The sequence below is a fragment of the Canis aureus genome, chromosome 32 (assembly GCF_053574225.1).
Source record: "Canis aureus isolate CA01 chromosome 32, VMU_Caureus_v.1.0, whole genome shotgun sequence".
NCBI classification, from domain to species: Eukaryota; Metazoa; Chordata; class Mammalia; order Carnivora; family Canidae; genus Canis; species Canis aureus.
In genome coordinates this window covers 27,593,279-27,612,678 of record NC_135642.1, presented here as the reverse complement: position 1 = coordinate 27,612,678, position 19,400 = coordinate 27,593,279, and the positions used below count along the sequence as shown (strand labels likewise).

The following is a 19,400-nucleotide window of genomic DNA, read 5'->3' as shown; positions in this document are numbered from 1 at the left end:
AGAGCCAAACATTACATAGGCTGATGATTAGATGCTCAGGAATTGGAAATTTGCCCCATGGGGGAAATGAAGGACAAAGGAGCAAAGGGGCTGAGAATATTGGAATGAAAACAGAAGAAAGGATAGTGCCTGGCACCTAAAGGGCAAATATACACACACAAAATCCAGAAAGAGGTTAATGGTGGTTATCTCTGGGTATTGAGGTTTTTTTTTTTTTTAATCCTTCTATATTTTTCTGTAATGCTAAATTTTCTCTTTTTGTATATTATTAGTTTATTTTTTCATCATGGTAATGATCTTTAATCCCCATCACCTATTTCACTCATCTCCCAACCCACCTCCCCTCTGGTAATCATCAGTTCTTTAGAGTTAAGAGTCTATTTCTTGGTTTCGCTCTCTCTCTCTGTTCATTTATGTTGTTTCTTAAATTCCACATATGAGTGAAATCATATGATATTTGTCTCTCTGACTTATTTCACTTAGCATAATACTCTCTAGCTCCATCCATGTTGTTGCAAATGGCAAGAGTTCACTCTTTTTTATGGCTGAATAATATTCCAAACCACCTCTTCTTTATCCATTGATCAATGGACACTTGGGCTGCTTCTATAATTTGGCTATTGTAAATACTGCAATAAAGAGAAGGGTGCATATGTCACTTAAGTTAAAAGTTAGTTAAAATTAATATTTTTGTATTCTTTGGGTAAATACCCAGTAGTGCAATTACTAGATTGTAGGATAGTTCTATTTTTAATTTTTTTTTAAAAGATTTTATTTATTGAGAGACAGAGAGAGAGAGAGAGAGAGGCAGAGACATAGGCAGGGGGAAAAGCAGGCTCCATGCAGGGAGCCTGACGTGGGACTCGATCCTGGGTCCCCAGGATCACGCCCTGGGCTGAAGGTGGCACTAAACCACTGAGCCACCCAGGCTGCTCTATTTTTAATTTTTTGAGTACCCTCTATACTGTTTTCCACTATGGCTGTACCAGTCTGCCTTCCTACCAACAGTATGAGAGGGTTCCTTTTTCTTCACATCTTCACCAACACTTTAATTTTTCATGAGACAATAACGTTATCTATCTTCTTAGCTATATTCTCCGAGCATGCCATGTCAGAGATGCAAGGTAAATACTGAATAAATAAATGTATAAGTAGTCTCATAAGGAGAATGTTATTTGCACAATTAGAAAAATTAAAGCATTTGTCTTTTAAGAAGCTAAAGCACTATTCTAACACATTAGATTAATGCGTGAAAGTTGAACGGTTCTTTGAAAAAGAAACTCGGGCTCCCTGGGTGGCACAGCGGTTTGGCGCCTGCCTTTGGCCCAGGGCGCGATCCTGGAGACCTGGGATCGAATCCCACGTCGGGCTCCCGATGCATGGAGCCTGCTTCTCCCTCTGCCTGTGTCTCTGCCTCTCTCTCTCTCTCTCTCTGTGTGACTATCATAAAATAAATAAAAATTAAAAAAAAAAAAAAAGAAAAAGAAACTCATTTGTTTCAAAAGCAAGAATGTGGCTATCACTCAGTAGATCATACTCTGAAATGGGTGATACCAAAGAGCAAAGCAGCAGCTCTGGTACAAACTCATGTTCTGTAAAGGTCTATGGATCCCTTCAGAAAAAAAGGGAAATGGTGTATAGGGAGAGAATCCATAGCAGCTGATGAGCCATGACAGATGGATGGACTCCAAATCTATTACCTAATGCTCAGGATGGAGAATGTTGCTGGCTTACTGCCTAAGGTACAACATTTACACACACAAGTGCACACACAGCTTCTCTAGCAATATGTGGATTCTCTCATTCATAAGGAAAGACAAAGGCAGAAGGGGCTTGCCCATTAACAAGCTCCAGAAACCCCACCGCCTTGTCTCTTCTCAGTGTAGAGTTTAATAATGAGGATTTCACATAATTCTGAACTGACTACCTACAGTTAGGGGGCACAAAAGACAGGTTAAGTAAATATGCCCTACTGATAGACTGAATGCAATGTGGCAAAGTAGCCACAAATCCTTTATTCTATTTCAGAAGAACTCTATGTGTGCATATGAGATACATGCTGAAGGCTGAAATAAAAAACCTGCACTCTTAAATTTTAATGTGAACAAAAGGAGTACCAACTATGTATCAGGTAGTGTGTAAAGTTGGGTGAGGGGAGCTAGTTAGCAGTTAAAGAAATAGGGCATGATTGCAACCCCTGAATTCAGTCTTGTGGGGGTACAGACAACCAAGCAGAAAATAACAAAAGCATAAGTCCCATGCCAGAGGGACCCACAGAATATTAAGGGGGAACTCAAGACAGGGAAAATGACTGAACTCCATGAAGGCTTCCTGGAGTTATGCAAGGGAAAGACTAAGAGAAACAAAGGGATGAGTATTCCAGAATTGCAGAATATACCAGGTTGAGAACAAGCACCTTGCTGCAGTATATAGGTAGCAAGAGTTAGTTCCGAAGGGCTACATATGCCTTTACAAGGATTTTATACCCAATTTGATAAGCCAGAGCACTAGATTTTATTTCAACCACTGGGCTTCCAGGTGAAAATTGTCTTGGAAGGAAATAAAACTCCTTGGTTAGTCAAGGAGGCCACTACAATTTCCTAGTTCAAGGAGTGAGAGCTGTATTTATAGCACTGAGGAGTAGGCATTTAGCCAATGGATCCTCCTGCAAAGAATAGCTATGAAGTGGACAGAAGACCAAATAAAACCAAAAAACCCATCTATTAAGGTCTTTGGAGACTGAACACGGAGAGGCAAGCTGTAGAGGGGAGTGACAAGCTAAGAACGTGTTCTCTGTGACTCATTTGTTTTTGTTTGCAGCTTTGCCCAAGAGCAGTTCAGTCACTGTGGCAGCAGCACAGACCCTTTAGAAATTCAACAGAAAGATCACCTTTCTTGTAGAGGGAAAAAAAAGGAGTCCAGCATAACCAGGACTGCCAAGAATAAAGGGAAGCCAAAAAGGAGAGAAAGAAAGCAGAAATGTAAAATTCCATGTAAAGACTCAACTCAAGTCTCTGGCAGACCCCCGAACCATGCATGTGTTGGGTCAACTGAAAGAAGTTTGCAGCCAAGGCTTAAAGAGCTGAACTGAGATCTGAGCCATCACCCACTACAGCATGGCAGGGTGGAGTTGGGTCTAACCATATTCATTACCTAAAATAAAAACCTCAGCACTGTTCAGAACAATAGAACAATCCAAATCCTCCACAACAGAACCTTTACAATGTCTAGATTATAATCCAAAATTACTGAACTTGTAAAGAGTCAGGAAAATGTGACCCATTTCCAAAGAGAATGAGAACCAACAGATGCCAATCTTGAGATGACCTGGATGTTGGAATTTTCAGACAAGGACTTTCAAGCCCCTTTTATAACTATGCTCGATGAGGTAAAAGAAAATATGCTACTGGGGATCCCTGGGTGGCGCAGCGGTTTGGCGCCTGCCTTTGGCCCGGGGCGCGATCCTGGAGACCCGGGATCGAATCCCACATCGGGTTCCCTGCATGGAGCCCGCTTCTCCCTCTGCTTGTGTCTCTGCCTCTCTCTCTCTCTCTCTGTGACTATCATGAATAAATAAATAAAATCTTTAAAAAAAAATATACTACTAATTGATATAATTTAAAAAATCAAACAGAAAATATTTAAAAAAAGAACCAAGTAGAAACTTTAGAACAGAAAAATATACTCCCTGAAATTTTTTTTTAAAAAATCACTAGACCAAAGAAAGAATGGAGATGACAAAGGAAAAAGTCAGTGAACTTGAAAACATATTAACAAAAATTCAATCAGGGGCACTTGGATAGCACAGTCAGTTAAGCATCTGACTCCTGGTTTCAGCTCATAATTTTAGGGTCATGAGATTGAGCCCATCAGGCTCTGTGCCCAACACAGTCTGCTTAAAACTCTTTGTCCCTCAGGCCCTCCCCTGCCATACTCTCCCTCTAAAGTAAATAGATCTTTAAAAAGAAAAACCAATCAGAGTAAGATGAAGAAAGAAAACACTGAAAATAATAAATGGAGCTTCCTGGAACTATGGGACAATTTCTAATGCCTCACATAGGGACACTAGAATCATAAAAGGAGAGGATAAAGAAACTAGAGCAGGAGAAACAATCAAAGAAATAATGGCTAATCATTTCCCAAATTTGGTGAAAGACATAAATTTGCAAATCCAAGAGTCTCAACAAATCCCAAACAGAATAAATCCAAAGAGAAATATACCTTGGGATATCTTATTCAAACTACTGAAACCCACAAGATTGAAAGCAATCTTGTTACATACAAGGGAACAATAATTTGAACTACCACAGATTTCTCATCAGAAACTGGAAGTCAGAAGACAGCACTAAAAGAAAGAAATTTATCCCTAAACGCTCAATGATTCAATAATGATGGTAAAATAAAGAGCTCACTTTCAGATAAAGAAAAACTAAGTGAATTTGTCCTCATGTGTGCTATACTAAACAAAATGCTACATAAAGGTCTTCAGGCTGAAGAGAGATGATCTACGAGAAACAGATTTTCAGGAATGAATGAAGAACATCAGAAATAGATACTATATGAGTAGATATGAAAGACAATATGAAAGACAATATTAAAAGCGATTGTAACAATGTATTGTGGGTTTATAATGCATGCAAGTGTGATACCTATAACAGCAGAGGAAGGGGTAAATGGACCTATATCATGGCAAGATTTTTTTTTAAAGATTTTTATTTATTTATTCATGAGAGACACAGAGAGAGAGAGAAAGAGAGATAGAGGCAGAGACACAAGGCAGAGGGCAAAGCAGGCTCCATGCAGGGAGCCCAACATGGGACTCGATCCCAGGTCTCTAGGATCAGGCCCTGGGCCAAAGGCGGCGCTAAACCGCTGAGCCACCTGGGCTGCCCTCATTGCAAGATTTCTACATTTTACACAAAGTAGTTTAATATTAGATCTTTAAGTAGACTATGAACAAATAATGATGTACATTGTGATACGCAAGGATAATGGCTAATATATTAGAGAAAAGAGACATAGCAAAATGCCAATAGATATATTAAAATGGAATTTTTAAAAATAATAATAATCCAAAAGAATACAAAAGAAGGGAGAACAAAAATAAGCAAAACAAACCAGAGGGTGTAAACAGAAAATAAATAATAAAATGACAGACCTAAATCCAATCCTAGTAATTATTAAATGTCAACGGACTATACACTCCAATGAAAGAGACATCAGAATATATTTTAAAAAGCAAGACTTAACTATGTCTTGTCAATAAGAGATGCACGTTAAGTATAGAGACATGGATCAGCTGAAAATAAGTGGGTGGAAAAAGGTATATAATACAAACAGTAAACTTAAGAGAGCAGGAATAGCTATATTAATGCCAGAGAAGACAGATTTCAAGACAGAGAATATGAACAAGACAGTGACCAACATTTCATAATAAGGAAAAAGTCAATTCATCACCAAGACATGACAATAAAAATTATACATATCTAATAACAGAGCTTCAAAATATATGAAATTAAAAAATTAAATAGATGGTCTAAAACCATACCAATGGTTTTAGCTGACACCCCTCTGTCAGCAATTGATAGAAGAATTACACAAAAATCAGGAAGAACATAAATAAAATAAATGATACTATCAGCCATCTTAATCTAATTGATATTTATAGAACACAAAAATAACTGAATACCTGTTTTTTTACACTAACCAAGAGAAACCATGTGCTGAGCCATAAAACAAATCTCAATAAATTTAAAAGAATTAAAACCATACAAAATATGTTCTCTGACAATAACAATTAGAAATCAAAAACAATATATAAGAAAACCTCGAATATTTGGAGGTTAAACAACACACTTCTGAATAATCCATAAATCAAAGAAGAATCTCAAAGGAAATTAGAAAATATTTCAAACTGGATGATAATGAAAATACAACATATCATAGCTTGAGGGGTGCCACTGAAGCAGAGCGTACAGAGAGACGTTTATAGCTGCTGATAGTAACAAAGAAGAGAGCTCTAAAATCAATGGCCTAATGTCCACCCCAAGGACCTAGAAAAAGAGGAGCAAAGTAATACCAAAATAATTAGAAGGAAGGGAATAATGAATATCAGAACAAAACTCAATAGGATAGAAAACAGACAACAGAAAGTATCAACAAAGCAAAAGCTATTCCAATTTTTTAAAACATCAACAAAACTGATAACCCCCTAGCTAGACTGATCAAAGACTGGGGGGGGGTGTATAAATAATAAGGATCAAAGAGGTGCTAAAAGGAAACAACTGGATATCTATGTGGAAAAAGATACATTCCTTACTTCACACCAAACCCAAAAATTAGCTCCAAGTGGATTACAGATCTCAAATAAAACATTTAGGGAAAACCCTAGGAGAAAATCTCTGTGACCTTGTACTAGGCAAAGACTTCTTAGCATACAAAAAGGATAAACCATAAAAGAAAAAATTGATAAACTGAACTTTACCAAAAATAAAAACCTTATCTTCAAGAAAAGGAAAAAGTGAGGCATCTGGCTGGACAGTCAGTAAAGCATGCAACTTTGAGGTCATGAGTTCGAGCCCCACATTGGGGGAAGAGTTTAATTAAGAAAAGAAAATGAAAAGGCAAATCATGAAATGGGAGAAAATATTCACAATACATGTATCTGACAACTGGCATCCAAAATATAAGAACTCTTACAATTCAATAATAAGAAAACCAAAAACTTGATAAAATGATGGGCAAAAGATTTGAATGGGCACTTCAAAATACTAAATGGCCAATAAGCATTTAAAAAGATGCTCAGTATCACTAGTGACCATGGAAATGCAAATAACACCACAATGAGATACTACCTAAACACCCTCTAGGATGGCTAAATCAAATAGATTGATGGGACTAAGGGTGAAGATGTAGAAACTGTAACATTCGAACTCCTAGTGGGACTGTAAAATACTACACAGTCCCTTTAATAAACCATTCGACAGTTTCTTAGAAAGTTAAACCTATATCTACTGTTCAACACAGCCATCCCACTACTAGGAATTCACCCAAGAGGAGTAAAAGCTTAAGTCCACATAATGACTTGTATAGTAATGCTCACAACAGCATCATTCACAAGAGCCCCAACCTGGAAACAACTCAAATGTAGATCAACAAATGAGTGGATAAATAAATACAGTGGAACACCTACAACACAGATACAGCTAAAATCATTATGCTGAGCAAAAGATGCTAGATACAAAAGAGTCCGTACTGTATGATTTCATTTACAGAGGATGCAAACCAGTCCTCAGTGACAAGGTGAGCCTCCCACCAAAAAACAAAAACACAAATCACTGGCTGCCTGGGGATAAACTGAGAAAGGGAAATGGAGTCTTCGGGAAGTGGTGGAAATGTTCTGTATCTAGACTGTGGTGCTGGTTTCACTGGTACATACAACTGTCAACATTCAATGAACTAGGCACTTTAGTTTTTTTTTTTGGTATAACTGACATATCACATTATAGTGTTTCCAGGTGCCCTGTTCATATATCCTGTGAAATGACCACCGTGGGAAGTCTAGTTCCCACCTGTCACTATACACTTTACATAGATAAGGCTTATTGATGTAAATGAATATACAACAAGGTTGCCAAAGGTGTGAGCTTGAATATTGGCAGTAGGAGACAAGTTAGAGAAGGAGGAACAGATTTAGAAATAGAAAAGTGTCAGGACTAGGTCTAGGAAAACAAAGACTCTGCTCTCAATCCCACAGACTACCTACAGTGAACCGACAAAAGGCAGCCTCACTACTGCCAGGCTTGTGTTCCGCGGAGGGTGGCTTCTGGGGCTGAGCCTCCGGTTCCAGGATTGTCCTGCTTTCAAATACCGCCCCCTTGTGTTTAGATGTGACATGCAGCCCAGGAGGCTGTGCGCCTTCCAGGAAGGAAGGACCTGGTACCGCACCTTTTGGCATTTTTTGGAAGTTATGTCACAAATATAGGGCAGCCACCTCCTCCCCCAACTCCCCCAGGCCCAGGGGAGGGAGAGGCCGGAGCTGGAGCACAGGCACTAAACAAAAATGTGTGTCCAATAAAATGCATACGTGCAGCCTTGGTGCCTGGTGCTGCTGCCCCACTATTACCCTGGAAAATTAATAATAGTCCCAGGAATGCACAACGGACACGTTGAGAGGTTTATGTACCATACAACATGCATTAAATGCAGGATGAACAAAACCAAGACATGCGACTCCTTTCCTCTGACCTTGGAATTCTGCTGTAAGTTCAGGATTTTCAGCAGTGAAAAATGGAATGGAATCACATCAGAGTTTCAGACAGCTGACCAACTTTATATACTTATAAAGCATAATTTCAATTTAGTAACAGTTTCTATATAGGAAATAGGGAATGGGATATTCCTTCTTCAAAAGGTGGGCAAATAAAGTATTGTTGGGAGGAAAAGAAGAAAGAATGGACATATTTTTATGTCAGGAAGATTTTGAATTGGTTGATAAAAATGTGGTGTGATGGGGCCAGGCTAGAGCAAACTTCTAGGGATCTGGTTGGGGTGGAGGGTTCCAAATCTAATGAGTAAACATCAGTAAGTTCAAATGTTGGATTTAGAGACCAAAATGATCCACATTTTTTGTTTTAAGAAGGAAGGTGGGAGAGGAAAAGGAGGAGGAAGAAATATGTATCAGTGACAAGGAAAGGAGACCCTGGGGCCTAGACAATTGGAAAAACAGTAAACACATATGGCATTTACAGTGAGCCATGTAGTTTCCTAATCACTTAGTATTAACTAATTTAATCCTCCTAACAACTCTATAGAGAAGACACCAGGACAGCCCCAGTGGCGCAGCGGTTTAGCGCCGCCTGCAGCCCAGGGTGTGATCCTGGAGACCCCGGGATCGAGTCCCACATCGGGCTCCCTGCATGGAGCCTGCTTCTCCCTCTGCCTGTGTTTCTGTCTCTCTCTCTAGCTGTGTCTCTATGAATAAATAAATAAAATCTTAAAAAAAAAAAAAAAAGAGAGAAGACACCATTTTAGTGAAGACTCCCTTTTACAGATGAGCAAACTGAGCCCCAGAGCAGTTAAACAGCCTACTCAAGATCACACGACTAGCAAGTGGCAGAGCTGGGAATTTGAACTCGGGCAGCCTAACTCCAGGGTCTGCAATTAGGCACTTAGTAAAAGGTAGCTACTTTATTAATAAGGTGGGATATAAAAGGCTACCAGATATGTCTATCAAAACTTCTCAAAGATATCTGGAATACCACCTTTGGCATCATTATGGTTTAAAGCAGGTGGTGGGAAGATGTGGTATAAAAATTAGTGGCGTGAGAACCGGCCAAAAGCACAGAAATTCTTAGTGGCCAACAGAATCCTGTATTGTAAAGCGATATAATTAGATAAGTTTGGAAAATGTGTGACTAGTAATCTTTTTTTTTTTCTTAAGGTTCTATTTATCCATTCACGAGAGACACAGAGAGGCAGAGACATAGGCAGAGGGAGAAGCAGGCTCCCCATGGGGAGCCCAGTGCAGGACTTGGTCCCAGAACCCTGGGATCACAACCTGACCCAAAGGCAGAGGCTCAGCTGCTGAGCCACCTTGGTGCCCCCTTCGTAATCTTAAAAGGACATGTACTTCCCCCAATTCTGTCAGGACTAAAATTAGCCTAACAATAGGCACACTGCTTTAGCCATGACCAATTCTCACGCCCAGGTAGTTCTCAATATAGTTTGCCACTAAAATGAACCAGGGCTCCTTGGCGACAAGCCAGTACTGTATCTTGAAACAAGACAAAAACGAGGCGGCAAGAATGAACCCAGAAGCACCAGGAACCCTGTTGCACGGGCAAAGAAATTGATGTAGGAGAACTCTCCCCATCTGAGGTGTGACAATTTGGGCATCAAAAAGAAGGAGGAGGGGCAGCCCCAGTGGCTCAGCGGTTTAGGGCCGCCTTCAGCCCAGGGTGTGATCCTGGAGACCCTGGAGACCGGGGATCGAGTCGCACGTCAGGCTCCCTGTGTGGAGCCTGCTTCTCCCTCTGCCTGTGTCTCTGCTTCTCTCTCTCTCTGTCTCCTCTCTGTGTATTCTCAATAAAATCTTTAAAAATCTTTAAAATCTTTAAAAAAGAAAAAAAAGGAGAAGGAAATTATTATTATAGAAACAAGGTGAATCTAAAAAATGCCTTGTGTTCAACAGTGTCTCTCAAAGGGAAAGTTAATAGAAAGTATACACAAAGATAGTTTTAATAGAAAAGACAGGTGACCATAATAAGCTATGTTACAATTTATATTGATTTTTAAAACTAGGAACAATATCTAAGGTGATGTCATCTCTTTTATAGAGTATTAATTATATGTTCGTTTATGAAATTTCTGTGTCAAGTAAGAAAGAGTAACGAAATGAATCATAAGTCAGGTCATCCCAGGACCTTAGGCCCCATGGCAAGACTGCTTGGCATTGGTAACCCTACAACCACCAGGTGGAAAGAGCAGCAGAGATCCACTGCCATTACTGGTCACATACAGTTAACAAGGAACCAACAGTCAGCAGTGTGTTTGTAACATAAACTAGTCAAACAGCCTGAAGAAGAAAACCAAGTATTCAAAAGCCATCTCTTATCTTCTAGGAGGTGAAACATCTACCTGACGCAACAAACTGTGGTAAAGTATTAATGAGGAATACATGAGTTCTGTTCTGAAAGCGAGGTCAATGCATCATGGTGATAAAGGGTCCTGACTGAATCACCTTGAAGCCACCTCATCCTAGTGTACCCTTATACCCCCCCCCCCCCAAGAATCAGGACCCTCTAACCTTAGCGCACCTGTCTGGAAAGTGGTACAATGATATTAACTCTAAGAACACACTGAAATAAGTAAAACAATAGCCTTGGTAAGATATTAAAAAAAAAAAAAAAAACAAGAACAGAAACAATGAAGAAATAAACACAAGATATTTAATATTTTAGAATACGTTAAAGTATAAATATATTATTAAATCTCATCATTATATAACTTATGTGTTTTATCTGCTGTTTAAGTGGCTACAGGAAGTGATCAAAAGGAATTAGCCATACTACATTCATAGTGGGATTTAAATAGCTTATGAGAATTTAATCAAAGTTTAACCAGTGTTTAAATGCTCAAGGGAAACTGGTTCTCCAAGGTTTGCTTATTGGATATACATAGCAGATGCTGCTGGCCCCACCCACACCCTTTGGACACTCACCATTTCCTGACATGCCACTTGTGACTCTTTACCTGGGGGCTCCCTCAAACCACCAGAGTCTGGCTGGCCCTGAGGGCAGGCCACAGTGGATGCATCCCCCAGGAGCAGGCCTCAACCAATGGCTGACGGGAGTTAGTGGATCAATGCCCAGCTCTCTGACCTTTGGGTAAGGACAACTCAGAGGCTAGTGCGGAGCATGTCCTAGGGACTCCCCATGGAGTGAGCCGCAGCTGTCCACGTTGGCAGCCTCCTCAGCAAGACACTATCCTCTCCCTGACTCGTTTCCGCCCCTCCCCCCGTCCTCTACTGGGGCTTCCTGGGATCACCCACCAAATCAATTAAGTGGACTAATAATATCCACATCTCAGGGTCTGGGCATGAGATGAGTTTAAGAAATGGAGCATGAAACAAGCACCCACAGGTGTAATGCTGTTCTCTATGCACAACATCCCCTTGGGCTTTCATAATCTACCAGGAGGAGAGCTGGCTTGAGTGGCACAGCCGCAGGGAGGGAGAGAGCTGGTGGACACTGCTACTTTTTTCCACCGCTAATAAGAGGCACATCTAGGGTTCAAACTTGGGCACATCTGATTCTGCGCTTAGCCCCCATGTTATACAAAGGATGTGGAGCACAATTAACAGCGCCCAGCAATACCAGGTGCTTAACAAATGACATTTCTGTCCCATCCTCTGACTTCATCACTGCCTCCTGGGCTGTCTCCCTTGGGGGAAGAGCTATGTTGAGGGGCATAGACAAGGAGAGATTCATGAGGCTCAAAAGGAAGAGGCTCAATGCCAAGCTCTTAATAAAGAGCCTTCAGAACAAATAGATGTTGGCTTCTCCTTCTGTTAATACCTAAGCTCTTAAGGTGCTTCCAACTCCATAATTTCCTTTTCTGGACTCTATACCAAATATTCAAAATGACTTTCAAAAAAGCCAGAAAGTCAGGAAGGCTAAATATCTTTAAGAGTTCAGGTGACATTAAGTCACCTCTAACCTGTTGACTCAGTGTCACAGAAGAGCAGCGGATTCAGACCCCATCTCTCAGCCTGGCTCTGGTGTTAACTAAGCTGGGTGACCATGAGCAAAGCCACCTACCTTCTCTGTGCCTCCTTCTGAAACATTGTTAATATAAAGATAACGATTCTCCTTTCGCCTTTCTTAAAGTCACTGAGGTAACCGTGTGAGGAATATTCATGAAAATACTTCACAAGCTATAAAGCATTACATAAACGTGGAAAATTATCAAGTGTTATTCCACAGCTTAAGACTTGCTAAGAAAATTCTTGAATGAGAAAAATGAGAGCCAAAAAGCAGAGGTGCACAGCAGGCTGGAATGAGGAGAGTCAGGTGGTCAAGAAAAACTAGCTGTCAGAATCTCATTTTCAGTGTTGGCAGTTAACCTTCAATCAATTTTATAAGGCCAGGAAATAGCCATATTTTTAATTAAGTGTCGGTGGTAGGCTCAGCAACATAAAATTTAATGGTAGAGAAGACACCAACTTAAAGAAACATAGCGTCTTACCTCTCCTTCTAAGAAAGAGATCTTTTCTAAAAGCTGCAATATCAAGAGCTGTTTCTGCTGCACCTTTTTCTTTAATGATTCAATCTAGAAAGAAATTAGAAATTGTGAATAAACACAAAATTGTACAAGCAGAAGTTAATCAACCGGAAGAGATGCTTTTGGTTTTCGTTTAAATAGAACCCACACTTTGGTTCTTTGTGTCCCATGGAACAGTGTTAACATGAGATGCTTCCTGGAATAGAGGGTTCTGTGGCCACATGATTTTGGAGTCACATCTCATTAGGTTTGTTTTGTTTTTTGTTTTTTGTTTTTTTTATTTATGATAGTCATCACAGAGAGAGAGAGGCAGAGACACAGGCAGAGGGAGAAGCAGGCTCCATGCACCGGGAGCCCGACGTGGGATTCGATCTCGGGTCTCCAGGATCGCGCCCTGGGCCAAAGGCAGGCACTAAACCACTGCGCCACCCAGGGATCCCTCATTAGGTTTGTTTAACCTAACATCTCCACACTGATTTTGCTGTGTAACCCTCCTTAACATCCTATATATGTTCCAGAGAGTAAGCTTTGGGAGATGCAGATGCAATTCTATGTAAAATAATTGTTCAGCTTAAATTTTCGAGGCAGCCCACATCCACAGTGTGATCATGGAGACCTGGCATCAAGTCCCACGTTGGGCTCCCTGCATGGAGCCTGCTTCTTCTCCCACTGCCTGTGTCTCTGCCTCTCTCTCTCTCTGTCTCTCATGAATGAATAAATAAAATGGTAAAAAAAAAAACAGATGAGGATATATGAATGCATATATATTTGCAAAAAGAAATTCTGCAAAGATAAAAGAATTATTAAGAAATAGTTGCCAATAGCAGAAGGAGGAAATTAGAGGAGGCAGAAGAAAGGACGTTTTTTTTAAATTTTATTCATGAGAGACACACAGAGAGAGGCAGAGACACCGGGGGAGGGAGAAGCAGGCTCCCAGCAGGAAGCCCAATGCAGGACTCCATCCCAGGGCCCCCGGATCATGACCTGAGCCAAAGGCAGACGCTCAACCACTGAGCCACTCAGGCGTCCCCAAAAGACTTTTTTGATCATACCTTGTTACCAACATTTAGTTCTGAAAGCATATTTTTACAGATTCAAAAAATAAAACCAAAAAAGAAAAATGAATCCAAATACCTGAAAACAAATTGAAATAAAGGAACTTAACTGTATATCAAATTGGTGAAAAGAACTCAAACGTTAGAACAAGCTAATGTATTCTAAAGAGAAACAGAACTGCAAAGAAATTTCTTATTCACTAGAAAAACTGTTGGTAATAATGCTGGTATTGTTCTGAGACTATTTGAGATATTAAAGTATAATAATGTTTGAAACCAAGGTTTTTAATGGAAGAGAAGGAAATACAAGTGTGAAATCAAAGAAATGTTTTTTTTAAGTTTTGTTAAATTTGAAATGAAAATACCAGTATTGAACGCATTTTACTTTCACTTGTTAAATATGCATTTCCTAACTCTGCTTGGCTGAGAAACTTAGAAATAAAAACAATAAGCACATAATATATCCAGATGGTGGCACCTAAATACTAACCCTCACCAATGAAACACAGGTCATCTTGGAGGAACAGCTCATTTCAGGGGGCAAAAATATACGAGGGGAACCCAAGATACCTTGTTGTGCCTGAAAACAAATACATGCAGGGTCTCCTTTAGGCCAAGGATTGGGACAATTTTAGCATCAAAAAGAATAATAAATGTAACTGAGCAAAGCGCATGGAATAAATATGTTTTTAACACCCTGAGTATTTCATGATTCGTCAAAAACAAAAACCAACAGCACCAGCATTGGAAATGACTAGGGAACCAACTCCTTGCTTTAGAAAGTTGGCAACTTAGAGACAGAATAAAGTACAAAGCCTGCCCTTCTGGTGCAAACTGCATTTTGAGATTACTAAAAAAAAAAATCCCGGTTAATGAGGGAAAACATTTTCCTTTTCAGATGAATTCCAGTTAATAAATGGGGAAAGAATGAGAGATTTAGAAAATCACCCTTGTGCAATCCCTAGGAAATAACTGGCCCGTTATAGTAGATGAATTAACAGATGAAACAATCAGGGGCCGGGCTCATGAGGAACTTTACAACTGTGTTTTGGGCTGTCACCATCTGAATCCGTGATCAGCCTCAGCATCACCCACCGTGGGACAAGCAGACATGCCACGTCACCAAGGAGAGAGAGAGTAAATCGCACAGCACCACCACGAAGTATTCCTGCTTCCTCCCTGCAGGAGAGATCAAACTGAATCTCCCCAAGCTGCTAGAGCTAATAAACAGAAAGTCAAATCCAGAATGTGGGCATGTTTATAGGACAACTGACTCATTCCTGCAATGTCACTGGATGCAGGAAACCCGGCAGGGGAGCAGGGCAAACAAGGAGAAGCATGTTCTAGGTTAAAAGATTCTAGAAACATAACCACCAAACAAATGGGCTTCTCTGTATGCTGAATGAAACAAAGCTTCAGTTAAAAAAAAAAAAAAGAAAAAGAAAAGGCCATTTTAAAGACATTTCAGAAAATTTTAGGACATATTGATATTAATGGATACCAAAGAATTATCATTAATTTTGTTAGGTGTGACAGTGGCATTATGAGCATATAAGAAGTCCATATGTTTTAGAGATGGATATTGAAGTGTACAGGAAACATAAACAGAATGTCTGGGATTTGCTTCAGAATTACTACACGCAGGGTAAAAAGAGGAAAGGGAAATAGAGCCAAGTTTTGCTATTTGTTGAATCTGGTCATGAGTCTGAGGGGCTTCAATGATTAATCTCTCTGTCCTGAGTGCATGTGACATTTTCATGATAAAATACTTTCAATTCCACCCAGTGTCAAAAAATATAATCCTCCCACATAAAAATTAAGCCCATGAAACAGAGTATAAGAAACACATTTAAGAAAAACTGTCCAATATTGATAATAATTAGTATTATTATAATTAAAAACAGTAACAAGTTACCCTTTAATAACGATTAAATTTGCCCAAAACTACCGGCTGAAGAAATCAGTGTTGAAAGAGCTGGGAGGAGCAGCATCTCTCGTGTGTTGCAGGTGGCATTGTAAATTAGAATGACCCTTTGGGCAATTTAGCAATAAATATTAAGAGCCATAAAGCTGTTCATAGCCTTTGACCCACTAATCCCACTCCTGGGAATTTATCCTAAGGATATAATTCAGACACAGAGGAAAAAAGCTATATATACAAAGATGTTCTTGCTCCTATTATTTATAATAGAAATTGGAAATAACCTTAACGTCTAGCACTAAAGCATCGGCTAGTACGTTATGGAATATCAATTTGATGGAATATACGACACAGACACTACAAACAAATGTACTGCAGAATGTAAAAGTGTTTACGAAAAGCCTCGAGGGGAAAAAACAAAACCAAAACCAAAAACCAAAGCTTGCAACGACTGGAAGTAAAAGCTGGAAGTTAGATCAACGAAATCATACTGAGGCTGGGGCAGGATTCTGGGCAAAAGGAAAGTTTCTTTAAATTCTCTTTCGATATGTGTAGGACTAGTTTTCAAAAATCATCCTTACCAGCGTTCCTCTTTCATTCCTTCTTATAGTATTAAGATTTTTTTTTTGAAAATTGACTTTCATTCTTTAAAGGAGAGGCAAGATGGGTAGTGAAATTAGCTACAACGTTCCAAGGAGGTTGGGGTAAATTTCCTCAAATAACACAAAAATGGGCTCCGGATACACCTGCTTCACCATCTCTGCAGTAATGGGAGTGGCTGGTGAGTCCAGAGAAGCAAGAGATGTGGTCAAAGGCGCCCCAATGAACCATTCATATGAAGACACCGAGGATTTTCTTTTTAAAAAGTAGATACAAAAAAATAATAATAATAAAAAAAATTTTTTTAAGTAGATAAAAGGCAGAGATGCCACCTAGAGGATGCTGAGGGAGGGGAATTGTGGTAGTTCTCAGAAGACAGCAGGCTGGTTCTGGAGCAGTCACCTCCTTGCGCGGGGACACAACAGCTGGGGGAAGGATCTGGGGGTGCTTCGCCTTTCTCAGCAACCAAAGCTTCAAGAAGTGATCGTGCTCTTTGTAAGTGAATGCTGCACCCTCGCACTTGCTCCCTTCCTCGAGCGTTCCTTACAGAAGCATCTTGCACGGTACATCCTTGTGACCAGGGCGTTCAGATTAGAGAAAAAGGGACACCGAGGATGGCAGGCAGTGCCTGGCTTGGCCCTCATGCCCTAAAAGGGGTGCCAGCTTTGAATCCCAAATCTGTCCCCTTGGGGTCTGTCCCTGGAGCGCATCCCACGTGTCTTCCTATGAGACACCCATCATGAGGCACAATCTCTAAATCACACCTTTGCGTGAAAAGTGGTGGGATCCCTGACTGCCAGCTTCAAAGCACCTTCAAATATTGTCTCCTGTAGAGCCCAGCACACGGTAAACACTCAAAGCTAGCTACTACTGTGTCATTACTGGCGTTTGTCCCCCCACTAGACTGTGAGCTTCTTGAGAGTTAAGGACCTCTGTCAGCTTTACATTTTCAGATAACGAACAAATGAATCAGTGACTCCATCCATCCATCTCTCAACAATCTATCTCTTAGACTTCAGAGACAAAATTGTCTGGATGGATAGTCTCTTGGAGGCCCTGATGAACCAAGGTGGACGTGGCCCCAAAAGCACCCTCAAAATCAGGGGCCACTCCAAATTCCAGGGTACCATGCAGCTGGCAGGCAACCTTTGCTCTTTTCCATACATTAAAAGCTTGTAAATTTGACCTTGAGGTTCGTGTCTTCTTCATGAAGCTGCATTTAGGCCTAGCTGTCACCAGGTGGTAGTAAATGACCCAAGCCACCAGGCTCAAATCAGAGCATCAGGAAATGAGAAATTAGAAGCACTTATTTTCCAGACCTCATCCATTTTATTTAATAGGAACATAATCTTGTCACAACAGTTAAATTTCAGTATCAAATAGTGGACCCCCTTATAGAACAACAGAAGAAACTTGTCTTGGTAAAATCTGGAACCTCTTACCTAATGTGAATAGAATTTGTTCTTATTTTTGTCTCAGCAGGCAGGTTTTTTGTAACCCAAACTCAATATATGTCTTGCGGCCTAATGATCATTCAGGACACTAGACCTCTTAAGCCTACAGCCAGTTTGATATTTAAAGTGACACGTGGGGGGGGGGGGGGCATGGCAGAGGGGTATCCTTAGGTAATGGCTTTTCTTCACACTAGCCACCATGGAGTTACCTCCCTAGGTGATCTGAACTAAGCAATCCCCCTGAGGCCATGGCCACACAATGGAATCACCTAGCGGGAGCTTTCACAAAATACTGACTTCTAGACCTACCTCCAGAGATGCTGAATGTATCACTCTCCTCCTTAAAGACCCTCCCAAGCTTCTAACATTCAAACTCTCTAGCATGGGTATGGGGCTCTCCTGCTACAGTCCCACTATCATTTCAGCCTGTCCTGTCCCAGATGAACCCTACATTTAAACCTCCTCATCCTCAGCATTCCACAGACATACAGTAGTCCTGCCTCTAGGCCTTTGCACAGGCTGCTGCTTCCACCCTACTCTCCACCAGGAAATCTGCTGTTATACTGAGTGGTCACCTCCCACACGAGCAGTTCCCAAGGCTTCCAGGCTAACTTCATGTCTCCCTCTTCTCTTCTGCCTCAGTCCTTTGAATAAAGCCTGTTAGGACACCTAACTGCTCCTACCATCCTTTGTTGACATCTCTCTCTTGCACTCAACAGCACACTCACAGGTGTTTACTGTATCAATGATCTTATATAAAAGAACTGTTCTCTTAGAAGAAGTAATCGCTTGTGTCAATCCACACAATTTTATAAACCTGCTTTTGGAAAAAAATCATCACTATAGTGAAAGGACTCTTTCCGATTGCTTTCGAAAAGGGCTTGTATGTCAACCAGAACAAAGTGAAACTGTACAAAATTTTAGTAAGGTCTTGTTATGGATTGGGAGCAATCCCTAGAAGTTGAGAGGCTTCTCAGCTTCCTGCAATTTTTTTTCCCATTAGTGAGAGACATATAGGTCACAGGTCGTTTCAGGTTAGTGTCAGAAGATGATACAGCCCTATAATTAGAATTATGTGAACAGTACCCGACTGGGTGAAACGTGTGAAGCATAACTCACCAGTGAGGTTGGGAATGTGAAGAGAAATTAATGAATAAGAAATGCAGCAGCAAAGAAGTCTTAAATACTAGACAGCACTTGATACGTTATTTTTAAAAAACTGTGCTTTAAAAAAAAAAACAAACTGTGCTTTAGGGTATTGTGTGTTACCAGCAGGCAGATGATAATATACATGCATCTGAAAAATGCCTTAAATACAACAATAAACACACCAAAATGGAGCATAATTCTAGAAGGTATGTTAAAACCAATGATCATATCAAATCACATTAAAACCTAGCAAGGAAAAGGGAATTAATTTTTTTCATTGCAAACTAAGTTTATACAGACTTATTTTCTTTGAAATTTGTTTAATTTTGCTTTCATTCAAATTTTAGGAATACCCAATTAAGGCCCACAGGCACATTTACTTCAAATCAGGGTAGGAGGGCTGTGTGCATGTGTGTGTGCATGCGTATTGTGAAGGCT

At 40.3% G+C, this 19,400-nt stretch overlaps 1 protein-coding gene across 3 annotated transcripts in view; it reads right to left on the bottom strand.

Annotated features, from left to right (window-relative positions):
* Positions 1 to 19,400, bottom strand: part of MYZAP (myocardial zonula adherens protein) — an 88,391-nt gene that overhangs the window by 9,203 nt on the left and 59,788 nt on the right. For 2 of the 3 annotated variants that reach the window (XR_013370340.1, XM_077881246.1), the window contains exon 11: positions 12,748 to 12,831. The exons of the other annotated variant lie outside the window; for it this stretch is intronic. Coding sequence is in view for 1 of the 2 variants with exons in the window: in XM_077881246.1 (XP_077737372.1) it covers positions 12,748 to 12,831 (84 nt within the window). In the remaining variant the exon portion in view is untranslated. The remainder of the gene's footprint in view (positions 1 to 12,747; positions 12,832 to 19,400) is intronic. 3 annotated transcript variants of the gene reach the window in all.